The sequence below is a fragment of the Antedon bifida genome, chromosome 3 (assembly GCF_963402885.1).
Source record: "Antedon bifida chromosome 3, ecAntBifi1.1, whole genome shotgun sequence".
NCBI classification, from domain to species: Eukaryota; Metazoa; Echinodermata; class Crinoidea; order Comatulida; family Antedonidae; genus Antedon; species Antedon bifida.
The window spans coordinates 26,886,205-26,911,183 of record NC_136228.1 but is presented as its reverse complement, the minus strand read 5'-3'; the positions used below and the strand labels follow the sequence as shown (position 1 = coordinate 26,911,183).

The 24,979-nt window shown below is 33.4% G+C and overlaps 1 protein-coding gene across 1 annotated transcript in view; it reads left to right on the top strand.

Moving 5' to 3' along the window:
* The first annotated feature begins 9,857 nt into the window (after window positions 1-9,857).
* Window positions 9,858-24,979, top strand: part of LOC144838809 (complement C3-like) — a 30,480-nt gene continuing 15,358 nt past the window's right edge. The window contains exons 1-22 of the mRNA XM_078694305.1: window positions 9,858-9,980; window positions 10,847-11,013; window positions 12,784-12,984; window positions 13,550-13,602; window positions 14,240-14,395; window positions 14,554-14,596; window positions 16,093-16,180; window positions 16,527-16,626; window positions 16,895-17,122; window positions 17,698-17,883; window positions 18,870-18,989; window positions 19,525-19,593; window positions 19,840-20,028; window positions 20,288-20,437; window positions 20,751-20,825; window positions 21,201-21,252; window positions 21,977-22,036; window positions 22,513-22,798; window positions 23,370-23,598; window positions 23,788-24,000; window positions 24,416-24,530; window positions 24,637-24,738. Coding sequence (XP_078550431.1) covers window positions 9,922-9,980; window positions 10,847-11,013; window positions 12,784-12,984; window positions 13,550-13,602; window positions 14,240-14,395; window positions 14,554-14,596; window positions 16,093-16,180; window positions 16,527-16,626; window positions 16,895-17,122; window positions 17,698-17,883; window positions 18,870-18,989; window positions 19,525-19,593; window positions 19,840-20,028; window positions 20,288-20,437; window positions 20,751-20,825; window positions 21,201-21,252; window positions 21,977-22,036; window positions 22,513-22,798; window positions 23,370-23,598; window positions 23,788-24,000; window positions 24,416-24,530; window positions 24,637-24,738 — 2,941 coding nt within the window. The 5' untranslated portion in view covers window positions 9,858-9,921. The remainder of the gene's footprint in view (window positions 9,981-10,846; window positions 11,014-12,783; window positions 12,985-13,549; window positions 13,603-14,239; window positions 14,396-14,553; window positions 14,597-16,092; window positions 16,181-16,526; window positions 16,627-16,894; window positions 17,123-17,697; window positions 17,884-18,869; window positions 18,990-19,524; window positions 19,594-19,839; window positions 20,029-20,287; window positions 20,438-20,750; window positions 20,826-21,200; window positions 21,253-21,976; window positions 22,037-22,512; window positions 22,799-23,369; window positions 23,599-23,787; window positions 24,001-24,415; window positions 24,531-24,636; window positions 24,739-24,979) is intronic.

Below are 24,979 nucleotides of genomic sequence, written 5' to 3'. Positions count from 1 at the left end.
TGATGATGTCTTGCAACCTGTAAAGGCACGAAAGCTGTTTTGATTATCCTTAATAGGTTTTAATTTCAGCCACTTTGTTGTTTACTTTACCAGATATCGTCATTTAGTATGTTTGCTATAAGAGTAAACAAGTGCACATCATTACAAATCAACTGTCATGTAAGCACATTCTTCGTGATTGCCATAGCAGATCATTTCTCCTTGTTTACCTTGCATCTTGAAAATCTACCCACTGTTACCAACTCGTATCATTCTTATACTGTTCTCTCTGTATTCATTTTCTAGGTAACTAAAATGCCTGACAGCCATGTTTACTGAATCCTTAAACTGATAGTGAATGATTATCATGTTTTTAAGTTTCAGCTTCTGGAACATCTGTGAGTATGTCAACGCCATCCATTAAGATATGTATGAAGTCAGATTTGGCTGAAGAAATTGAAATTGGTCTATGATCATGCTCTACTTTATGATATTCACCAACTCCAATGGTTGGTCAGCAGATTTTCTGTCAGCTTTTTTTCGTAAATTTTTCGTAATTATTTTTGACATTTCTCAAAAACAGAGACCCAACAAAAACTTCTCAACTTTAGGCCGTAAGAGTCTCTGTTTTTGAGATTTCTCGAAAACATAAACCCCCAAAAACAAGGCCATATATACATAGCTGCAGTTGCGTGCTCAAGTTAGTGTTTACCGTGCAACGTGACTCTACAGCTCACTATGATGGTCGGTCGGTTAGACCGACCATCATAGTGAGCTGTAGAGTCACGTTGCACGCTAAAACACTTCTCAATATTACGTTATATATAGGTAGTAATAATATAGTAAAATATAAATATTTTGGCACATATGGCGTTTCATACCTATAATACTTTACCTATTTTCCCGACAAAAATCGAAATGCTGACTGGTGGACAACATAAAAAAAAGACAAATCATGGATTAAAGAATAGAAGGATATGCATCGACGTGAGATCAAGGGTTCCTTGACTCTCGCCGACAGACCGCGGACCGCCCACAATGTTATCAGTTTAATTAACCGCATGGTAAGAACGAAACGGTCGCGTGCCTAATATATTGTTTACTGCACATGTGCAACGACATTTAAACATGTTGGCTACGCTTCTTTCGCGCGTTCTTTGGTGGCATGATGTTTTAGCGCTAGCAACAACGGCGACGAACAATTTATACGACGACGAATTTAGTTATAACCTTTCTGATGAGGAATTGTAAATGCTATAATTGTAATTAGTATAGGTTTCTGCCGCGATTGATCTACGCTAATGTTTTTATGACATTAAAGTAGCATTTTATGACCTGTAGTAGCCCTACATCTGAGACAATAACTATTTATTTGTTGTCTCAGCCTAGCCCTACATGTAAAATTACAAAATCAGCAAGGATACTAGGCCTAGGCCTTTTCTTCTAGGCTTACTAGTAAACCATATGATTTGCCGACATTGATACTGCCTAGGTAGGCCTAGGCTAATCTTAAGTGTAGTAGATACAACGTGTAATCATGATCTATATACTCACCGTTTTCTTACTTCTTGTGTGAATAATAATAGGTACTTCGTTTGTTCGTGATTAAGTTTGCCCTGCGTGTACTTTTCAAAACGACCGCTAGGTAACGAATCGCAACTATACATAGCCAGCCAATCCCGGATCAGGGATCGCTGTTTTCATTCAATTAGACTCGGTGATTGGATGTGATGTGGATGACATAACCACTAGCCAATCACCAGGCACTACAATTTAAATATAATCACATCGATAATTAAGGAGATTTATGAAGAAACCACTGCTTAGCCATATATTAAAAACACGATTGTTGTATGGGTGAACACCGGCCACGCTAACAACATACATGGTCAAATGCATAATTTAATATTCTATAGATTAACGCAATTTTTAATGACAGAAGATGGCAGGCAAATAATGATAATTCAAATATAAAAATTGCATATTTTATTAATATTACCAACTACTTAAAATTACCAGTCGTAAGAAAGTGAACTTTTCGTAGTCCGATTGTGATGAAACTAAAACAGAATTATTCAGCAATATATTTTTGTTGTCAATTAATCATCGACGCAGACATGTCAATAGAACATTCAGACTGCGCATACGATTTCTACATGGTTACGTTTTGGTCTCAAAAAATGTAACAGTTGATTCGCAGCGTTTTACAGAGGGCCGCGGTTAGAGACACGGAGTTCAATGAGCATGTTTGTTTGATTGGCAGCAGTGCTTTAGTATAGGCAAGCGCGTTGTAAAATCGTTTGATGTCACCGTCGATGCATATCCTTCTATTCTTTAATCCATGGACAAATTAACAACAGACTGGGGAAAAGTAATTAACAGATGTGCTATCTAAATTATGTTAAAACAACATTTTGAGAAAATGACACTTTTGTATTTAATTTCCTATGTTTTTATGTGTAGAATAAAATGTTTATCTTATAATTACTATAATAGAAACATTAGTTGATCTTCAAAAATAGTTTTTGTGGATAGATCTGTTGATGTAGATGATTTTCCATGAATAAAGTAAAAATCATTGTTTGACCTTTTGACCCTATAAACTGACCTTAAAACCCAAAACTGACCATTTTTGTCAACCCACAAAGGATACATTCAACATGGTTGCCTGCTATTAACAAAATATGCTCTCCGAACTTTTTCTAGAGGATTTGTGAGTATTTGGCCTCTCTACTATTACATTTTTGTTAATTGTCATCCAAATTAAAGATTAATAATGTGATATTGTCTTTCTCGAAGAATGGCAAATATTTCTAGATACGGTAAAAGATATATGGATAGGTCAATAAGAGTCAATAACCTCACTTCCAGTCATTTTGGGATAAAATATTGTATTACACCAAATAAAAATAAGCATGTTTTGAACAATTTGGCCTAATCTCAATTCTCTTTGACAAGCCATTACCGAGATATGATAAGACCAGGTCAAAGGTCAAACTGTCATTTTTTGGACAACACTTTCTGTTAAAGCAAATAGGATGTAATATTGTGAACTATTTGACACCAAAATCAATACTAAATGACAAGCGGTTTTACAAAGTTATTTAATTAAAATATCAGCCATTTTGGACGCCATCTTGGATTTCTCGGAGAGCACAAGGAGGATTTTTCAAGACTTTTGGTATGATGTTCCAATCTTAGTTCAGGACCTTTCCTGAAAATTAGGTTGTTACGAGAAATGCCTGAGTCAAACTATTATAAGTTGCTGCACTGAGGAGAGTGTTGATTGCGCTATAATTCTTAACAGATGAGTTGGTGAAGCGACTGGATGAGCCCTATATCCACTGTGGTCAATGCGACAAGAGACACTCGGATATCTGAGTTATCTATAGATCTAGAAAGTTATAGGAACTAGGTTAGAAAAAGATTTTTGAGTTTTGTAGATCTGAAAAATTCAGTTAGGGTGTTCCTGGTCAGTTGCGATGTTTGTTACTATTAATTTCTTTAAAAAACATCATACCTGTAACACAATCAAAATTGAATGCAGTCCAATATTCACAAATGAGGGAACATTATTTCTTTCTTTATTTACCCATAAATATAAATTATAAACATTGTAACATACAAATAATAATAATTATATCAAGGGAAAGGCTAAAATTATTATTATTGTTCGTAACAAGGATAATACTTGCGCTATTGTAACAGAGTATAGCTTCAATAATGTACGTATGATTTAAGCACACTCTATTTAATTTAAACCTTCCTTCAATACTCCAGACAGTACACATTAAATTTCACTTAAACAGAACATTTTGAAAAATGTCCTACATAATGTAGAGAAAAGTAAAAAATGAGAAAAACAAAAAATATGCACAACTTAATTACAAATTACTGCTTAGAATTATACCAACAAATATACAATTATATACATGGAAAATTAAAAATACAACAAATGTGAATTATGTGAATTATCAGAAGATGAATAACATGTTTTTCAAATGTAAACGTAATGTTTTACTATGAAAAAAGGTTGGAGATATTGAAAAAAAATTAGTACCTGTTTTTTTAAAGAAATAGTTTTTGGTTGTGAATGCAGCATAAAGAACAAACTATATTCAATTACTCTTTCTTTTTTTTAACCATATTTAATGAGGGTGATCCATCCAGCAATTGCTGATCATTTTGGACCCTCAGAGGTTCACACGACAAACATATACACAAGATGCTTTACATAAACAAAGTCTTATTATAAGTCTTTGGGAGTGCAGTTGTAATTTTGTCCTTAGAAAAAATCCTGACATGTGACGGGACTTGAACCCAGGACACTTGGAGTGATAGCCAAGCATCATAACCACCAAGCCACAACTCCACTCTTTACTCTTATTACAAAGTAAAAATATTGTCAGCACTAAATAAACCAATCTGTAAAAACTTATGGGTCATATTTAAGAGTATCCTTATACAGGAGCATATGAATGTATTTTATTATGTTATTTATTGATTTTATTTTTTAATTGCGAAGATGACTGTATAATAAATTACGCAATTCTGTGAATATACGTAAATAATGCAAACATAAAAAAAGAGAGTTACTAAAGACAATATGTGTAAAAGGCTATACTCTAGTGTAGCTGAGTTGTTTTTTTTCCATTTTTTACATATTTTAATGATGGATTGTATAATGTATATTTACTGATCTACATCTGTAAGACAGTGGGAAACTTGACATATACAAAAGAGAAATATAAAAAGAAATATATGTATATTATATTATATTATTAATTTTTAGAATATCACCCGGACGGTTCAGAAGTGTTTGGCGCCTGTGGTGCGCCCACCGTTCAACAAAAACGTCAGCACAAACATTGGACAGAAATTCCTATCTCTGTGGACAAACACTTTCCAAAAGATAACAAACTAAGGGAAATCTTCAACCGAAACACCATTAAGATTAGTTACAGCTGTATGAACAATATGAAACAGATAATAGACAGTCACAACTACACCAGCCCGAATCAACATCCGTGGAAAACTCGCAAGAAAACAAAACAAAAGCAACTGCCGATGCTTAACGGAAATTGCCTACAATCATATATTATATACCAAGCCACAGTTACACGCAAAGATAAATCCACTTCGGAAACTTATTTCGGACTCACTGAGAATGATTTTAAGACACGGTACAGAAATCACACCTCATCATTCCGCCATACACGTTCTAGAAACTCAACTGAACTCAGAAACATATTTGGACACTCAAGGACAACAACACAGATTATTCAATCTCATGGCGCATCTTGTCATCTACTAAAGCATAGGCCTATAGTAGCGCAAACAAGAAATGCAACCTTTGCCTCAAAGAGAAATTATTTATCATCTGCCACCCTGAATTGTCGACATTAAACAAATGTAACGAACGTGTGTCCTCTTGCCGACACAGAAAGAAAGCATTATTACATAACAATATGCCAAAACATATCACCTGTATATGCTAATTATACAAGTAAATGTGAATGCGAATGAGGGCGTATCAATTTGATCTCTGGTGCGCGTGCGTACAATTGAGGGACTAGTGCTGTTCCGCCGTACCACGCCGAGAATGTTAAAGAGTCGCTATCCAATCGGGTTTGAATTATACCATGAAAGCCCCAGTGGTTAGAACGGTTAGAACATCTGCATATCAAGCAGAGGGTCCGGATTCGAATCTCGGTTCTTTTTTATATATATTATATTTATTATGAAGGGCTAGTGTTGCCCGAAAGCTCTCCTAACTTTTCTGGCCGTTTTACTTTATCGTTTTGATTTATCTCTTCGCTTTTTTCCAGCCACTGATACCAACATCATTGTAATTTTTTCAGTATTTTGCCTTTGGATGTATATATATATTTATTATTATTATTATTATTTTTATGTTCTTTGCCTGATGTGTTTATATATATATTTATTGTTATATATTTAACAGAGCATAATAAAAGTGGGACGAACCCACATAAGACAAAAAACTTTATTTTTTAGATATTCTTATATAAAATTTGCATTTCATCGTATTGTCCAGGCCTGGCTTCCAAGTGACATGTTACGAACTACCTTTGAACAAACGTGATATTACTTTTTGATTTCTTTGGAAAAAGCTAACACATTGTTTTATCTAGTTATCTAGGCAATTTAATTGGCAATTTAGCTCCGATCATGTCTTTTATGATATTGTTGCTCTTCACTTTATTTATATATATATTTTTGTATTGTACTTTTTTTATATTACCTTTTTAACATTTTATATGTGGTTGCTTACTGTTTTCAACGAGCTCTCGCTAGCCACACTATTCATAGTCAAACCGGCATCACCTCCTTCTGGTTTATGTAAAGCACTGCATTGATTTTCAACTTATTTACTGAGTTCTGTTTTACAACTATCATCTACACTATTTTGTTCGTTTATCGTATTTTACTGATTTTCTGGTGGTTCTTCTACGACGTTTACTAGGCCTACCTGTTTGTTCGTGTAGGTCACGTGACTCTTACATCGCCATTATGGGCATTCCGGACTGTCTTACCACCTGTACCTTGCTCATAATTGCATTTTTCTTTGTAAGCGGGCTAACTTCACTATTCGACTCGGATAACAAGGTTGAGCCTCAGTGCTTAGAATATCATCATTATAACTGCGTAAGTTACACAAACTTTTTTATGCCGCCTAATTGCCGGTGTTTTTTTAAATACCGTAGACATTTAAGAAACGCAGGTGGAAGAGTGCTTTATTATGCTAATCATACGTCGTCTCAACGAGACATGATCGTGCTTGCGGGTGGTCCTGGTGGATCTACAGTAAATCTATCTTATTATAATGCTAGAAGCATTGTAAATAACATTTCAGATCTCCAGCGTATTATCACCACTGAATCACCCAATGTAATCTGCATTACAGAAACTTTCCTACACCCAACGATCTAACCATGGAGCTATAAAATTAGAATTTATAGCTCCATGATCTAACTCTGAAATGTTTCCTACATCCTTATACACAGTATGTAGATGTGACAGAAACCGACATGGTGGAGGAACGCTTATTGCTGTCGTTAATGACTTAAACCCCATGACACAGCTAAGTATAACGTTGATGGTCTTGAAATATGTTGGACTGTTAAATATACTATGAAAGGTAAAATTCTTATTGGTTCTTATCGTCCTCCAAATGCTAATATTACTTTCTTTGATAAACTGCAAAATAGTATTGACTCAGTTTTTGACGATGTTCATTTATACAATTGTATAATTCTAACAGGCGATTTCAACATTAATTTGAACTCTTATGATAATTATTTAAAGGAGAAACTTTCCTCTGTTCTAGATGTATTGAACTTTATACAAGTTGTCAATTGTGTTACTAGACGCAGAAATCTGATCGACCATGTCTATGTCAGCAAACCTGAAACGCTATCATCCATCTCAACATGTGCACCTATCTGGATTGATATTAATAGATTTAATAACACTTTCGAAAATACTGATTGGCCTGATTTTACATGTGCTATTGATATGAACTCTGCTTGAAACTTTTTTAGAACAAATTTCCTTGATGTCATTCACAAAGTAGTTCCGAAACGCAAAGCTAAGAGGCGTTCTAAACCTCCGTGGATAACGCCCGATATAATAAAACAATCAAGAATCAAGAAGCGTTCATTCAAGAAAGCTAAAAATTCAGATGACGCAGTTAAATGGGATAAGTTCAGAAAATGTCGAAACGCTCTCAAATATCGTGTAAGCAAATAATACTTTGAGTATGTTAGTAATCTCGCGGCAAAAAGTAATACTGACAATGGAAAAGCGTTTTGGTCATTTATGAGGAAATCGCGGGCGAAAAATGCACCGAAGATGTTTAATATTAATGGGACACTTTTTTCAATAAAATTTCACTAATGACTCTGTGCAGGTTGAAACTCACACTGATTGTACTGGGAACCATATTGGCCTCTCTCCCCTCAATAACATCAATACAACCCCGTCGGAGGTCTTGTTCATAATTAACGATCTGAAAATGGGGAAAGCTCCGGGGCCCGATGGCATAACGTCATCGATGCTTAACTGTCTGCTACATATTATGTAAGCCCCTTTCTGAGCTTTTCATTCTTTCGCTTCGTTCTGGCGTTCTTCCGACGGAATGGAAAGTGGCCAATGTGGTTCCCATTCACAAATCGGATGATGTTAAAGTTATAAACAACTATCGTCCGATTTCGCTAAGTAGTGTTGTGGGTATGATACTTGAGAGAATCGTGTGTAAAAATCTAACCGACCACCTTAACTTGCATGGTATGATGTCCTCATAACAGCACGGGTTTGTTTCCGGCAGGTCTTGTCAAACTCTCCTTGCCACTGCATACACCCATTGATCTGGTATTTTGGATGAACGCAAACCCTCTCCCATTGATGCCCTGTTCTTAGATTTTAGCAAGGCTTTTGATCGGGTCTGTCACTCGCTGCTCCTTGAGAAGCTTCACCGTCTTGGGATCTGTGGCGAAATTTTGCGGTGGTTCACATCTTTTTTATTGGGTAGGTCTCAAAGAGTTGCGTTTAGGGGTGCCCTGTCATACAGTTGTCCTGTCTCCTCGGGAGTCCCGCAAGGTAGTGTACTCGGCCCGGTTTTGTTTAATGTATTTACTTTAGACTTGTCCTCCTCCATTGAATCGAATATTTTACTTTATGCCGACGATGTAGCTGTCTACAGGGCAATAAGATCTACCGGAGATAGTGCTGCATTGCAGAACGACATAAACGAAATTAATAATTGGAGTGTTCTTAATAAATTACCGCTTAATCCTATTAAATGTAAGCACCTACGGTTTACTAGATCAGCCAAACTTAAGTACAGTGCAATCAATTATCTAATTGGGGAGAACGTTATTGAGAGGGTGGAGTGTTTTAAATTTATTGGGATTACCTTTACACACAAGCTTGAATGGGGTACCCATGTCGCAAATGTTGAGGCTAAGGCGTCCAGGCTTCTGGGGTTTATCATGAGGGTCGTGCGTTTTAGAAACCACATCGAAGCTTTTTAATGCTCTTGTTAGACCTATTATGGAGTATGGGATGCCGGCGTGGTTTCCGTATCGAAAGGGAGAGATTGAATCATTAGAGAGGGTTGAACGCCGCATGACCAGGGTTTGTTTATCTAAATCCTGGGGCACCTTGTCTTTTGAGCAGAGACTTAGAGTTCTTGGTCTTCCGTCCTTTGATGGTCGTATAAATTACCTATTGATTTTCCTGTAACTATTGTATAGATATTTTGTACTTTTTAATCTTCACGTTGTTTTAAATGTTGTAATTTTGTATTTTATTGTTGGATGATTATGTTTTGCTTTGGAGACCCACTTGATAGTTTGATTTAGTTCGCTTTTGGGAATCCTGTCTCTCTCTATTGTTTGTTATTTTTTGTTATAATTATGTGATACGAAATAAATGAAATGAAATGAAAGTGATTTTTTATTATGTCTTTCACATTTCCATATGCTTTTCTTGTGATCCTTGTTCACTTTCACATCTCCGATTTCTCTTGTAATGGACCCCATTGGAAATAAATTGACATGTCGATTTTATGGGTCGTCCTTGCATCCATTCACTTTGGTTTTATTCAATTTTAATATTCCAATTATTTGTATATTTTCTTTGTTATGTATTGTAATGGATGCTAAATGAATAAATGAAAAAAATGAAATGAAAGTAAACGTTCCAAAATAAACAAACGTTGTCGGTGTGTGCCAGCATGATTTTGATTATCCACGCTTAATTCCCGGAAGTAAGCACGCCTCTTATTGGTCCTTCAACTTTCCTGTTTCATATTGATAATATTTGAAGGTCATATATCTTACAGTACTCATTTTTGGCAAGTGTTTTCATTTCAGCTTAGAAAGGAACATTGAAATACAACATAATTTAGTAAGAAAAATGTTCGAAACTGGATTAATTATTTTCGTGATACTTTTGCAGAATTGTCTTGGGAATCCGTAAGTATTGATTCAGTATACTACAAAGTTTCTTCAGATATGTTTTATTCTTAAACACCGTGCATTTCCTTTCTTATCATAGAACCAGAACCAAATGCCAGTGGTTGTTTTATGATTATGGTTTTCGGAACACATCCTGACTTAATCTATCGGGCAGGTTTGACCTGCTCAAGAGTTTACCATCAAGCAATAAGACCCTTTACTGGCCCAAATGTAAATAGTGTTAGGTGTAATTACTGTATTAAATGCCAAGACTTATAAGAGATAGCACCGTACACCATCCGACAAATAACTTTAGTCCCTGCATCACAATCAAACTTTCAGTGTCATTTCTTTTAAACTAATGTTTGCTTGATCACCGAATTAATGAGAGTCAACAGACGAAATGTACCGGACTCTGACGGCCGGTCTTGTTTTATTGTATCAATTCGAGAGTATTTATATTTCAAGTAAAAAATGTAAAACTTATTTTGAGGGCGTAGAATAAATTGTGATTTTGTTCTTTTCTTCTGGCTTTTAAACTGTCAGATCATTTGTTACGTTTGGATGGGTAATTTTCAGGTCATGAACAGCCACTACAGGTTTTTGTGTTGAATTACAGTTTCACGTCAAAAATAACCTTGAATAAAAATCATAATATCCTAGACACAGTAGGGCTCATCGGATAAACAGAATAAATAATAAATAGTATTAACATATGATTAGTAACAGAATTTACAAACTACTGTATACATTTTAAAGAAATGTAATAAACATAATAATAATAGTAATAATAATAATAAAGTAGCATATTATTTCTTAATGACCGATTATATTATACATTTATAATGAACATTTTTATACTTTTTTCATGTTGTATGTTTTAGACCATCGTACCTAATTACAAGTCCTGATGTACTGCGGGTTGGAAGCCAGGCAACGGCGCTGATAAATATCTTTAACACGGATGAAACTATTCCTGTCCAGTTATATTTAGAGAATTACCCGAATCGCGAAAATCGGTTTGCTGAAGTTTCCGTTGATGTTACCGCAGGTAGGACATCTTTCCGCAGCTGCGGTCCCCTTTATATGTTGTTCTTATTCGTAACTTGTACAGTATCCGGTAGCACTTCCAACTAGTTTAATAGTGTCCTTCGTTTTTCGTAAACAAAATTCGTACGTTAATTTCCAACACAAAATATAATTTCATTTATTTTGTGTATTGGGTGACCGAAATTTAATTGGTTTATATCTATACTAATTAAGGTATGGAAACAAAAGATGTATTATTATATAAATCCATCAAAGTTAGAAGATGTCAAGGTATCGGATTTTCAGTTGGATAAGAATACATCTAGAAAGATATTTAAAAATTAAATTATACCAGATATATGTATATTAAGCCTAACATTAAAGGAAATTCAGGAAAAGAATTTAGTTGGAATAAAGTTTGGCTACTTAAGTTAGTTTAAAAAATCTTGCATTATTTAATTTCTTGTAGGAAATATCTGTATAAATGGAAACATATGTTCTTACGTTGCAAAGATTTTCAAAACTTTTGAAGTAAAATATATTTTAAAATATATAGGTATAAACAATGCTGATGACAAAATCGTTAAGGTCACTTGTATTGTACGCGAACCTTATAATTATATTCATTTAAAGTAAAGTAAAACTAGTTACTCATGACAATTCTAGGAGGCTGAAATTAACATTCATTCGGATTTTTGTATAGGTTTTGCGGCTTTTCGAAATTATTGTAGGGCCTGGGTCTTATGGTAAACTCATTATTGAGGGTCGAATGTTTTATATTGCATTATTTTCCTGTTTGGCTAATGTTTCCACAAGGAAGTGTTTAGGCTATCAGGTTTAAATTACCACCCATTACAACAGTAATGATGTGGATTGGTGGTTAACGTGTGGCCTTCCAATCCGAAGGTCCAGGGTTCAATCCTCAACAAATGCCAACTCCACTCCCTAAGCCTTAAATGATAATTAGTTTGTAATCATAACTTATAAAACAGTTTATCCATCCTGTAATTGGCGAGTTACTCACTGTTAAATGCGTACGAAATTTGAAATTACATGTAAATACAATTCAATGAATTAGCCTGTATTGGAATATTTTGTTCCGTGACATGGCTGTAGTAAATAAAATCGTAAAAAGTGTGTATTTACTATCAATTATGTAAAACGTCCAGAATTTACCGGAAAAATAGAAAGTTATAAACAGGAAAAAGGTTTGGTCAGTGGGTATAAAGAGAAGCTCAATTATTCATGTTTTCAATATCACTGTCACTAAATTTAAATGTATTAATTTACCACACTTTGCTTTTATTTTGACTGCATTTTTTCATTTGCGAATCAATCAAATATAGTAATGTTAATAGATGATAGACAATAATATATTTTGTAAATAGATGAATAAACAGAAAATAATGTTATGAATGAGATAATGTATGTAATGGTAATCACGTGTATCATTAATGGTAATCATGTGTATCATTAATGGTAATCATTATGTGTATCATTAATAGTAGGCCTAGTCATTATGTTCGCAATGATGACTTACAAACATATTATACTGTGTGACAAAAATATGTACTGTATGTTTACATTCTTTAAAAAACAACTTGATCTGACGTAAGTTGACAGTCGTGACTATGTTTCATTAACGAAACCAGATCAGATGAGAGTGAACACTCTTCCCTGATCAGACATTACAAATTTACAATGTTGTGTATGAAAACAATAATCCGTAAAAGTTAAAAGAATAATAGGCCTAATATGGATTACCTGTAATGTCTTCCTTTCTATATTTCAGTTTCACCAAAGATTGTGACATTCCAAATAAATCTGGATGACATTGTACCAACCGAAGCTGAACTACAATACGTTTACTTAGTGGCCAAGTCTGAGTCCCCCGCATTGACTTTCACAAAAGAGAGTCGAATTTTGGTTACTTATAGACATGGATATGTTTTCATTCAAACGGATAAACCAATATATACACCTGAACAGCATGGTAATGTAGTGTTTTAATAAAGTTAATCACTTTCGTAGAAAAAAAAAATTATAAAATGACAAAATAATCAACCAAAATCCCATTGGCTAACAACCAATTTGACCATTTTGTGCTTTAAATTACAGTTAAAAGTAAATACATTTTTTCGGTCCAGTTTTTGGTAAAAGTGGATAAATATTATGTTACATTAAAAATGTTTTAAGAATTATTTTTTCAGGGATACAATACATCTTTAACTTGTAACGAAATATAAAGCTAATTAAAAAAATGTTACCGATTTTAAATTTGACAGCAATAATTAAATTCCTCTTGGAGATCGTGACTCGCTCACACATTTGTATATGTTTCTATGTTGTACAGTATGCTTCTTAAAAAAAATATTTGACTGGTTTTATTTACAACCTGTATAATCTGGTTTAATTATTTGTTCAATTCCCAATAATCCATAGGAAGCATATAATACAAATATATAGATTATTATGTTTAATTGTTATTAATATTACGTGTGTGTATAATCTACTAAAAAATTGTTTTGTGCTTTGTTTTTCATAATTTACCGCAATAGTTCGTATACGAGTAATCCCATTAACTATGGATATGTTGCCGTCCACTGATCAGGTAAGCCTAGTTTGGTATTCATTTAGGCTTAAGCCTAGTTTGCTGATGATGTAAGCCTATTTTGGTGATCATGTAAGTCTAGTTTGGTGATCGTGTAAGTCTAGTTTATTGATCAGTAAAGCCTAGTTTTGTGATCAGGTAGGCCTAGTTTTGGTGATCATGTAAACCTAGTTTAGTGATCATGTAAGCCTAGTTTTGTGGTCAGAAGCATAGTTTGGTGATCATGTAAGACTAGTTTGGTGATCTGTGTAAACGGCGCCTAGTTCTGTTATCAGAAGCCTAGTTTGGTGATCAGGTAATCTACTTTCGGTGATTAGGTAAGCCTATAGTTTGGTTATCAGGTAAATCTAGTTACAAAAATATAGTAGTTATAATAACAACCAAATCATTAGAAGTTTAAAATTTGAATTGAGATGTGATAAAGAAAAACAATATTGTTAGCTGTGTAAATCAGAAATTGCTCCGTCGAGAATCTACGTACAGTTATGTAAGAACGCAAGTCACATTTTCTAGCGTTTCTAGTCCATCCAATAGATACTGTACGTTCGGCTATTTAAGGGTTATGTAATACGACAATAACATCGTGTCGTATTCCCATTATTATCCCATTTACTGTAATTCAATACTTATTTTATAGTTTCGTTTTGAAATCATAAACGGTAATGGGAATATTTTGGAAAAGGAAGATGCTGTAACTGCTGATGAGGAAACCGGTTTCTATACTCACGCGTATCAGTTTCCGAAATTCCCTGTATTTGGAAATTGGACAGTGAAGGTTTCCTATGGCTACATGGTAAGTAATGAATAATTTAACACTTTGTGGCTGGTTGACCAAAGCTACTTCATGACAGTAATAAATAATGATGAAATAAAAAATGGACTGCCAATCATAAAAATATTCATTATATTATTAATATTATTATTATTTTAATTATTTTGGGTTTTTTTTAGTATCAATTAGAGTCATCAGTAACATTTGAAGTCAAGGAGTATGGTAAGTTTTAATTTTCATTATCATGAATTGTAGTAGGCCTATATTTTATACCTGTTAAGAGGATTAACATAGCCTATTTGTTGGTGATATGCTCCTCGCTATGTCATATCGATGTAGTTTAGTCTACTATACGCTCATTTGATTCCTTGTCTTACATGTTTCCCTCATGGAAAAAACATACCATTTTCCCCGTCTGGTTCGAGCGTACATCCTACAATTCTTAAAAAAAAAACTTAGATTTAAAAAAGTTTAATAAAAGGTTAATAAAAACCTGAGTTTGTTGACGATTCAGAACGATAGTCATTTAGATACTTTGTGGACCTTCCCTTAATTTTTTATTTCATAGTTTTTAATATATATTTTACTCTGTACACGTATGCATTTAAATGAGTGGAAAATAAACGAAACGAAACGAATAATTGTATTTAAAATACGGTTGAACAAATCAATGAAATCTACCTGTTAGATTGCATTGGACAAATGCATCTATCGTTCCATCTTCAAATCAAATTAAATTACTTTTTATCAACAATAAATCTGCAAAATTCGGTAAATCGCGCGTTACTAGAATTTTTACTCGATGGTATATAAAGTACTGATTTTAACCACCTAATGTAACCCTGTTTACTAAATAAGTTGAGTTATTATATATTATTATAATTAGTTATTGACAATATACAACGAATTTAGCTTCAACGATTTGCTACAAATAGGGCTGGTGTTTTCCGATCGTGGTATACACTGTCTAATGGATGCCCATGTTGAAAAATACCCGCACACAATAATACGAGGATGCTTCGCATTTACCTATCTCTTTCTACGATAATTATTGTTTTTAATAGCTGAAAACCGGTGAAACAGCTCGTCAAGCTGTTCGAATACAGCATCAAAATGTTGAAGACAAACCAAATAAAAAAATACTAGTTTAATAGATTTAATATACGTTTATACAAACGTATTGATTGACGATGAATGGAACACTCGCTGTCTGAGTTGGCCATAAGAAGATCGCGAGCGATTATTGATGAGATGCATGGACGTAGCCAGCATGAGGCAGACGAAGCGCTTGCCCCTTTGAAATTTTAAATTTTCACCACCCATCCAAGTTCACCAGCACAGATCGTCAAAATTTATATGAATTATTATATTTATTATTAGGAGCTATCTGCAACCTTGTACCTTTTTGAAAATTTGAACAGGTTATGTTAAAGCTCTTTTCAGTATCGGAGTTATTTAATTTAGCTTTGTTCTGCGGATGGAATCTAGTATCTCAGTCGCGGATGGAATCTAGTATCTCAGTCGGATCAGAGTTTCATCGGTGTTAACGACACGGAGGTAGGCCTACCGTAGACTTCACAGCGGATGTAGCTCGGAAAGGTGTTTGTAATCAATATTGTTGCAATGGTGTATATCTTTATAATAAACAATAGACATTTGAAACACTTGATACCATATAATTCGATTTTTAAAATAAATAATTTATTTTGTTTGTCCAGTTCTTCCAACGTTCGGAATCATGTTTACAGGAAAACCTGAATACATCTTGCCATCCTCGCTTGACTTTGTTGTCAGTTTCAAAGCTGAGTAAGTTGCTTAACATTACATGTTCCGAATTATGACCGACCAAACAAGATTTTTATTTATAGTAATAGAGGAATTGATAAACAACACATTCACAATCAATTTGTATTTCATATTTTCTATTGCTTCCTTTAGGTTTATTGTATGGTATTTTGTTATTTCTTTTCAAAAAATTCTGACCGAAAACCATGTATTATGGGCAATATGACCATTGTTAAAGACATATCAGCTGAATCATATAAATTACGTTACTCTTTATGTATAATCACTAACTAACTATGTTACTGATTACATTGAATCCAATTAATGACTCACTCAAATCATAATGATTTACATATATTTTTAACAGATACATATACGGTAAACCTGTAGAGGGTGTCTACAATTTTCATGTTGGATATGTAGGTTCTAATGACGATCCAGTAATAATTAAAAAATTCAAAGGCGAGGTAAGATAAAAACAAAATAAAATTGAAACGTTACCATATAATGTTTATATCTTCTTAAATCTACTATAACATGTAAAACCAGGGAAGAGTGACCTGGTCAATCAGATCGTTAACTTTCGCGGTGATTATAATTGCTTTATTAACTATCAACAGACAATAATTATTAGTGCATAATATGAATAGATAACAGAAATGAAATAATGGGCATGATACTACATAGTAAACATAATTATAAAATGTAACAAAGAAAAAATTGTACTTTTTGTAGCTTCAATCCAATGGTGAAACATTAATACCAGTCATGTTGCAATCAACTGTTGATGATTTCGACTTTCTAGTTGGAAAGAAACTTCACTTGGAAGCAGTTGTGAGGTCAAGTGACAGTAAAACTGAAAAGATAATTGACAATAGCATACCGTTTGCAAACAGCGCGTACATACTGGAGACCACAGACACAGTGCAATATTTTAAGCCAGGGCTGCCTTATGAAATAAAGGTAAACATTTATTTCTGTTTCTCTGTTTCTTCAGTATCAATCTGTTTAGCGTTGACTAAGATATCACTAAATTAATTGAAATGTTGAAATAGCGTAAGCCGTGCCTGCCTTAGGAGGTGGTGCAGGATGGAGAGTTGGAAGGAGGAAGGGGAGGAAGAGGAGGAAGAATGGGGGGGGGGGGGGGTTGCTTTTTATATCTATTTAATAATTATGGTTTCTGCCTTGATTGCTTGACTGCCCAGAAGAGGCTATTAACCAAATCCAATCCACCTGTTTTGATATGATGATGTCGAGCATTGGTTGATTGCAGTTGTCCTCCGTCTAACATTGTTTTTAAAGCATATAAGGTAAAAAAAAACAAACAAGAAAATGGTTACAGTTTATAACAGTATGAGTTTATTTGATAATTACGTAAATACAGTCACTTTGGATTATTCGTGGGCCTGGATTTCCTATTTTACAGTTCGAAAGTTATTACTATAATTTAAATATACAGTTGAACATTTATAGATATTTCTGCAATGTGTGTGTACTACAAAAGGTATTATGTCTTTGTATTATTTTTCATTCCCAAGTTTAAATTACTTTTTGTCAACAATAAACCTGCACCACATACTGGGGTAAACATCAAGGCAAAAGTTGATGGAAAACCATTAATGTTTTCACAAGGAGATTTTCATTTGGAACCTAATACGAACGGAATTGGAGAAGTTAAAGCGAGACTTGATATTCCGGAAAATGCAAATATTTTAACTATCACCGTAAGTAATCGAATAGAAAACCGATATTAAATACTATGTGCCTCTAGTGATTATTTTGTATATATGCACTAATTATATTCTTGTCATTCTAGTGGTTGACATAATCACATGATGTTAATTATTTTTCCTACCAACAGTGTTAACACTTAGTTAAAGAATAGAACAGTTATGAAACTAAATCAACGAATATTTTCGTTGATATATTCATTATTCTATTTAACTTAGCTCCAACTCGTTGACTAAAACGGTCGATATATTTTTTATTCTAATAAAATAGGCCCTATTTCTTCCATTATTAAACTCACAACATTCATTTTTCTCTATTCTTTGGATAGCCCACTTTATTATTTGAAACTCTCTCACTAATAAAGTATCTATAACATTTACAGTATTTTTCTAATTTATATTTTTCTTTCACATTAGCCTTATTTATATTTAGACATATTTATTTTCTATTAAATTATTACGTTCACCTCAGAACAAGTTCCAGACGACTGTTGATTTTATTTTAGAATGATTTTCTAGTGAATTAACAATACAGTATTTAATTGGTCAGATGTTTTGCCCTACTCTGACGTAATTTGAGAATACTTGCAAAAAAAATCGCAAGTAGTTCTCGGGTGGGACTCGAATCCACGAGCTCCAGATCACTAGCCTGGCGTTCATACCTCTAGACCACCGAGCCTGCGCTGATGGCTAGTGGTTAGATTCGAGGCCAAGTAAGCAGCGGGTACTGCACCAACAGGATTGTAACAATATTTAGCCATGCTGTTTTGTCATTATGTCATTCAAAAACCATACTATTGAACTTGTTCCGTGCATATTATTGCATTTTTTTTTCAGTAGCATTTTCTTATTTTGTCATATTTTAGTTTTACAGAAATTTTCCATATCTTTATTCTTTTTTTTACGTAGCAATATTATCAAGTTTGTGCTACTTGTGTAATCATTGTTTCTAAACATTCGTTATTATACTGCTTTTATAGATTCAACCAACTGGGCTACCTAGTGATTCTGAAAATGGAGAGTTTGAAGTGACAATAAATAAACATGTGACGTCAAGCGGAGATTACATTCTTATTAAACCTTTCACACAACACTTTTTGGTATGAATGTTAGTTTATAACTATGATTATAGAATCTATTACCTTTATACGTTTTACTTAATCGTGCACTTGTACTAAAGGTTAGTTTTACCCGAAAGCTCTGCAATTTTTTATTGACTGTTTTACTTAATCGTTTGATTTAGGCTACCTTTTTGCTTGTTATTATTAGCCATTGATACCAACAGCATTGTATTTTTCTCAGTAATTTTCATTTTGGTATAATATGCATATTTAATATACGTACATGTATGTCAACATTATTTAAACTAACTCCCACTTATGTCCAACAAGAAGGGGGTAGAATTTATTCTTTGGAACAAGAAAACAGCCAATAAGTGGTCAACAGGCAAAAAATGAATTCTAAAATTCGGTGATATACCGAATATGAATTAATTAATTAATTTGAAACGATTAAAGATGAGGAAATATGTGAGAATAAGAAAAAGCCATCCCAACCGAGATTGGAATTCGGAACCTTTTGTATGTATAGGCATATGTCCTAACCATATTATATATGTTATTTTTGTTTTTTTAGCCAGACAATACAGTTGACTTTGATATTCTATTCTCAAATGATGCTCTTGTTGACCGGATTTACTTCATGGTAAGACTCCGATTTTAAAATTTAACATTTAAATCCAGGATCAGAATTTATTTTAACAACATAGCCCCAGAAATGAGTTTTGTCTTAAAATTGCCAAATAAAATATCATAATCACAAAGCGTACTACAAGCGTAAGGTGTTCTATATAATGATATAGGCTAATTCAACCTTAATACACATTGCATGTAAATATAATTTATTAAGATTTAATAATGAAAATAATAAGCAAAATATTACTTTTGTTAGATTGTTTCCAAGGGAAAGATATTAGAGAAAGGTACAACACATGTTGGTGGTGTAAGAGTTACATTAACTGTTCCAATCACCTACGAAATGACACCAAGTGCACGAATAATTACATATTTCGTTGACAACAATAATACAATTGTAGCTGACTCCCTTTACTTGGACGTTTTAGATGAATGTGAAAATCAGGTATTTACTTATTGCTTTATGTTTATTGTGTGACGTTTTTCATAAAGACACTGTTATAGCTCAATAAAATGCCGAGTCAATGTTGCCGTATTGTGTAATGTTATACACTCTAAATATAATCATCAATGCATTGGACTAATAAATAAGACTAACTTGGGAGGGACAGTATAGTTAAACATTAATGAATGACTTAAATGCATATCACAATACACATTCTTCACTATAAGTTATATCAGGATGAATAACGCATTGATTACAGGTTAGGTTACGGGCAGACGATGATGAATATGTACCAGACGATGCAGTAGAATTTACGCTGTATGCTAAGCCAAAAACTAGCATTGGGTTGATAGCTGTTGACGAGGCTGTATTGCAACTGAGAGACACTGACAGATTGAGTTTTAAAAAGGTAAGTTTATATATATCTGATAAAAGATAAATTTATTTTATAGCCTAAAAACATCTTCTGACGTACAGTGTAGTGTTTATGTATGCCTATGTTAGTTTAAGTACATAAATACGGGGCGCAGTTTAGGACATTCTATTTTGTTGACAAAGATAAAATTTTGTTTCAACAAAAGGCATTTAAATTAAAGAAAGTTTTTTTTTCATTTTGTTAATAATATAAGCCTACTGTCTTGAAAAATGTTTTATTTTGTTTTAAGACAAATACGTTGTTAACAAATGACTAATGACCCAAATTACCGTACTCTTTTCGATAGATGTTTGAAACTATGGAAAAGTTTGACTTAGGCTGCGGACCAGGTGGAGGATTGGATGCTCAGAGTATATTTGAAGTAGGACATTTATTTATTTATTTTGTTGTATATTGACACCAACAATACTAGAAATGTGTATATAGGCCTACATTAAAGAGAGGTCAAAACTAGTAAGAACATTGAATTTGACTTTTGGGCATTGCAACTAATCTCGCATAAAAAAACTATTTTCTTATAGAATGTATAGTTTAATCCTCTAATCGTGCATATTTGTATACACAAATGAACATTTTTATATAGAGCATTTATTAATAATAATGACATAATACAATGTACACTTAAAATTATGAATGAGCAAAAACATGTTCCCCCATTTTAAACATTATTATGCTGGATAAAATAGTATTATATGATACAATAAGTATTCAACTTCAAAACTCATTATATCTGTAGGATTCTGGTCTAACAACTACAAGTGATATTATTGAAACGGATCTTAAATTAGGTAAGCTAAATAATATTATTTCAACCATTCAAAAAGTTTGCTTAAAATGGGTATTTAGGATTTCCATGCAACACAAGTAACAAAAGTATTTGTTAATTCTATGTAATAATACAGTTAATGCATTTTTCAACAGTTAAGGTAAGTTAAGTGTATGTTATAGTGATGTTGATAAATTGTTCCGTTAAAAAAAGAAATAGTACATACTGTCTTGGTACTGTTCTACATTTGCCTAGTATCATAATGTGGAATGTGATACAGCTTCACATGTGAAACACATAGGGTGGTTGCGATGTGGTGCGGTAGTGTAGTGTGATATAAAGGTGGTGGTGAGTGTCATGGTGGTATTGTAATGGAGGCGAATGTTACGGCGATGGTTGTACTGTATGTAATGTAATTATAAATAGTGATGACAACTGATATGACAAATGCTTGTTGTATTATATAATAGTGGTGGCCTGATGATATACTTGTTGACTGTGGTGTGTCAACCGATTCTGCTACTGTCCCTCTATAATATGTATGTTAAAAGTACAGCATTTATGCAGACACCATACACTTGCTGATAGTTACACAGATACATACCTATTGACAGTAGCAGAATCGGGTCGTTGTGTTGTATTTTAATTATGATGTTGTTGTTTTAGAAACTGTTCAATCTATGTAAATTGTAGAAATTATATGTTTCTATAAGGGTAATAATTAATGTTAATGGTACATTCTGTAGATTTTGGTTGTAAGAGTAGTCAGCGAAGACGAAGAAGCGTGCCATATGTATACCGTGATGGTGGGTATATTTATTACTTTAATTTTACTTTATAATAGATTGGAATAATGTGAATGTTTGAAGTAAAGTGTTTAGTCTGGAAAATGTGTAGGTTAACGATTGTTAGGCGCGCAATCTGTTAAACACATGGCTTCTAAAGAGAGTAAAAATTAAGAACACTCTGGTGGTAGATAAGATTGAGTATCCTACAGTGCAAGTTTAAACAATTTCAACCTATATTATTGATAAGCAATATCGTTACAATCAACTAAATTTGAATGATTGCAATCAACACGACGTCTGTGACACCGTTACAACTGTACTCGAAAAGGACCCTTGCAAATAATGACCATAATAATTATCTGAAACTCTTATAGAGGGTGTTCTAAGCTTGGATTGTTTCCATTTTTGTTTTGTAATTTTAATGTACTGTATCTCTTCAATTCTGGAGACTTTTTTGAATAAATTTAATAAATTTGTACATTCTCTTTTTTTAGAAACTGATCCAAAATTAATTACAATTTGTGAAATGGGTTACCGAATAATTGATGACTGGACTTGTGAGAAGCGAACTGAACGCATTTCAAAGGTAGAAAATCTTGAAGTGGATGATCCAATTGTGCAGAGATTTTACAATTGTTGTCGATTGAAGGTGATGGATGGAATGAATCGAGGGAGAACCTTCAGCGGCAGTGACATCGATGATGTCAATGTATTAATTGCCAAAGATGTATCTGTGAGGAGTAACTTCCTAGAAAGTTTTCTTTTTGAAAACGTTGTTATGTAAGCAATGTTTTGTATTTACTTAAGCCTAGGTTGGCGATTAACCCCATTTATATTCATAAGTCGACGTGGTGTAGGCAATTTATTACCTCATCTTTGTAAAGGATAACACAAGCCGCTCATTAATTACCCTAAACCTCTAGAAACCTCCTCCTAGGCCATCGTAGTATCCTTTCACTGCAGCCTCATGTTTTAACGTTCGAAAAACGATAAATTAAGTTAATCTCTTCAGTTAAATATGGATCGATTAGTAGGCCTAATGGTATTAACAAGTTCATACATGAACACACTTCCATCAAACAACAACAAACAATATAACTCGAGGTAATTCGTAAGTTCATAGAGGTTACATGAAGTCACTGGGTAAAATCATACAAAGAATATCAGGATTTTAAAAATGTCCTGAAATATGTTGTAAATTGAACAGAAATGAATGGATGGATTGTTTACTTGAAATGTTGTCAAACAGGTCTATATAAACATAATACAACGTTATTCTTCATTGCGTATGCGGATGTTCAAATGACTGTATTGCAAGTTGCTTTTATATAAAGTTGTCCTTTTTTTCTAGGGAGGAAGACTCAATGAGATATGATTTTAGTCTGCCTAGTAGTATTACTAAATGGCAGATACAAGCCGTGTCTGTGTCACCTAACTACGGAATGTGTGTGGCTGATCCACTTACGTTGACAGCGTTCTTAGATTTCTTCATCCAGTTAGATATTCCATACTCAGTTGTCCGTGGAGAACAAGTCGAGATACAGGCAACGGTGTTCAATTATCAACGGCAGGATCTACGGGTAAGTCACATAAGTTGAACATTCATGTACAATCTGTTGTAAGCATGGCTGTAATCGAATGGAATCCAATTGTGCTGAGACTGAGACTACATGCTGCTGGCATTCCCGAGATCACACTAGCCTATGCTGAGGACGATAAGAGTATTGATTTTTACATATTTTCGTTTTATTTTAAAAATCCTATTGTAGGTTTTCATGTACTTAGAAGGAACTGATGGAATTTGTTCAGAAGCATTGCCTGGTCAGAGGTCAAAGAATAAGAAAGATTTTACCGTGTCATCTCAGGATTCTTACACTGTGACGTATCCCATGATTCCACTAAGAGTTGGTGAATTTAAGATCAAAGTTCTTGCATTTACATTTTATAAACATGACGCAGTTACCAAAATACTTCGAGTAATTGTGAGTAAGAAGAAAAATTACAAAAATAAAACTAAATTAAAAAATATATGAAATATTGAAATTAATGTCACTAGAATAAATGAAGAGCAATTCTCCGATTGAAATTGATAATACCTGAACAATTCCTAATGAATAGGCCTATACCAAGATGTATTAAGTTTTAAGAACGAAGTCTCCTCTCTCTCTATGTTGACTCATTGTCCACTTGCCAACTTGTTATCGACCGATGCGCGATCGAGATTTGCTTTTATATAGGACTCTCTAACCAATGTTAGTGATTGGTGGCGAGATATGGTTTGATGTATTTAAAAAAATATTATAGCGACCTTTATAGTGTTAATACTACCATGAAAGTCTAACGCAATAGAAGACTACTACATAGGCCTATATTTGAAATTCTTTTTTACATCGACAGCCTGAAGGGGTTACACGTTACATTACAATGTCACAAATTCTGGATCCAATAGGAAAGTTGAATGGCCAACCAGCAAACCACGAAGAAGATGATCATGACATGTTTGAGGCAGAGCGTAAGAACTGTTGATTTGTGTGATATCCTCAATCAATCAATTTTTGATTTATCAGTTAATCATGATTTGCATATAATATCCATTATTATATGTATTTTTCGTTTAGAAATTCGGAGTACTGAGAATAAAAAGCAAACTGATATCATAGACATCAGACTACCACCAGACGCTATTGATGGTACTGCTCATTGTAAAGTTAGAATCACTGGTAAACATTGTTTTATAATTATGTTTAACTAGCAGATAGATACGCAAAGATTACAAACGCCTATTTTTTTATATCATTATTATTGTTAGGCATATTAAAAAGTATACAAAATAAGATTGGTGGTAAATGTAGTATACCTTTTTTGCTAGAATAAAATAAAGTACAACTGACGCTTCATTTCTAGAGTTATTTAGTTAATTTTGATTACTGCTCATTTGTTGTTTATAGTAATTATTATTTA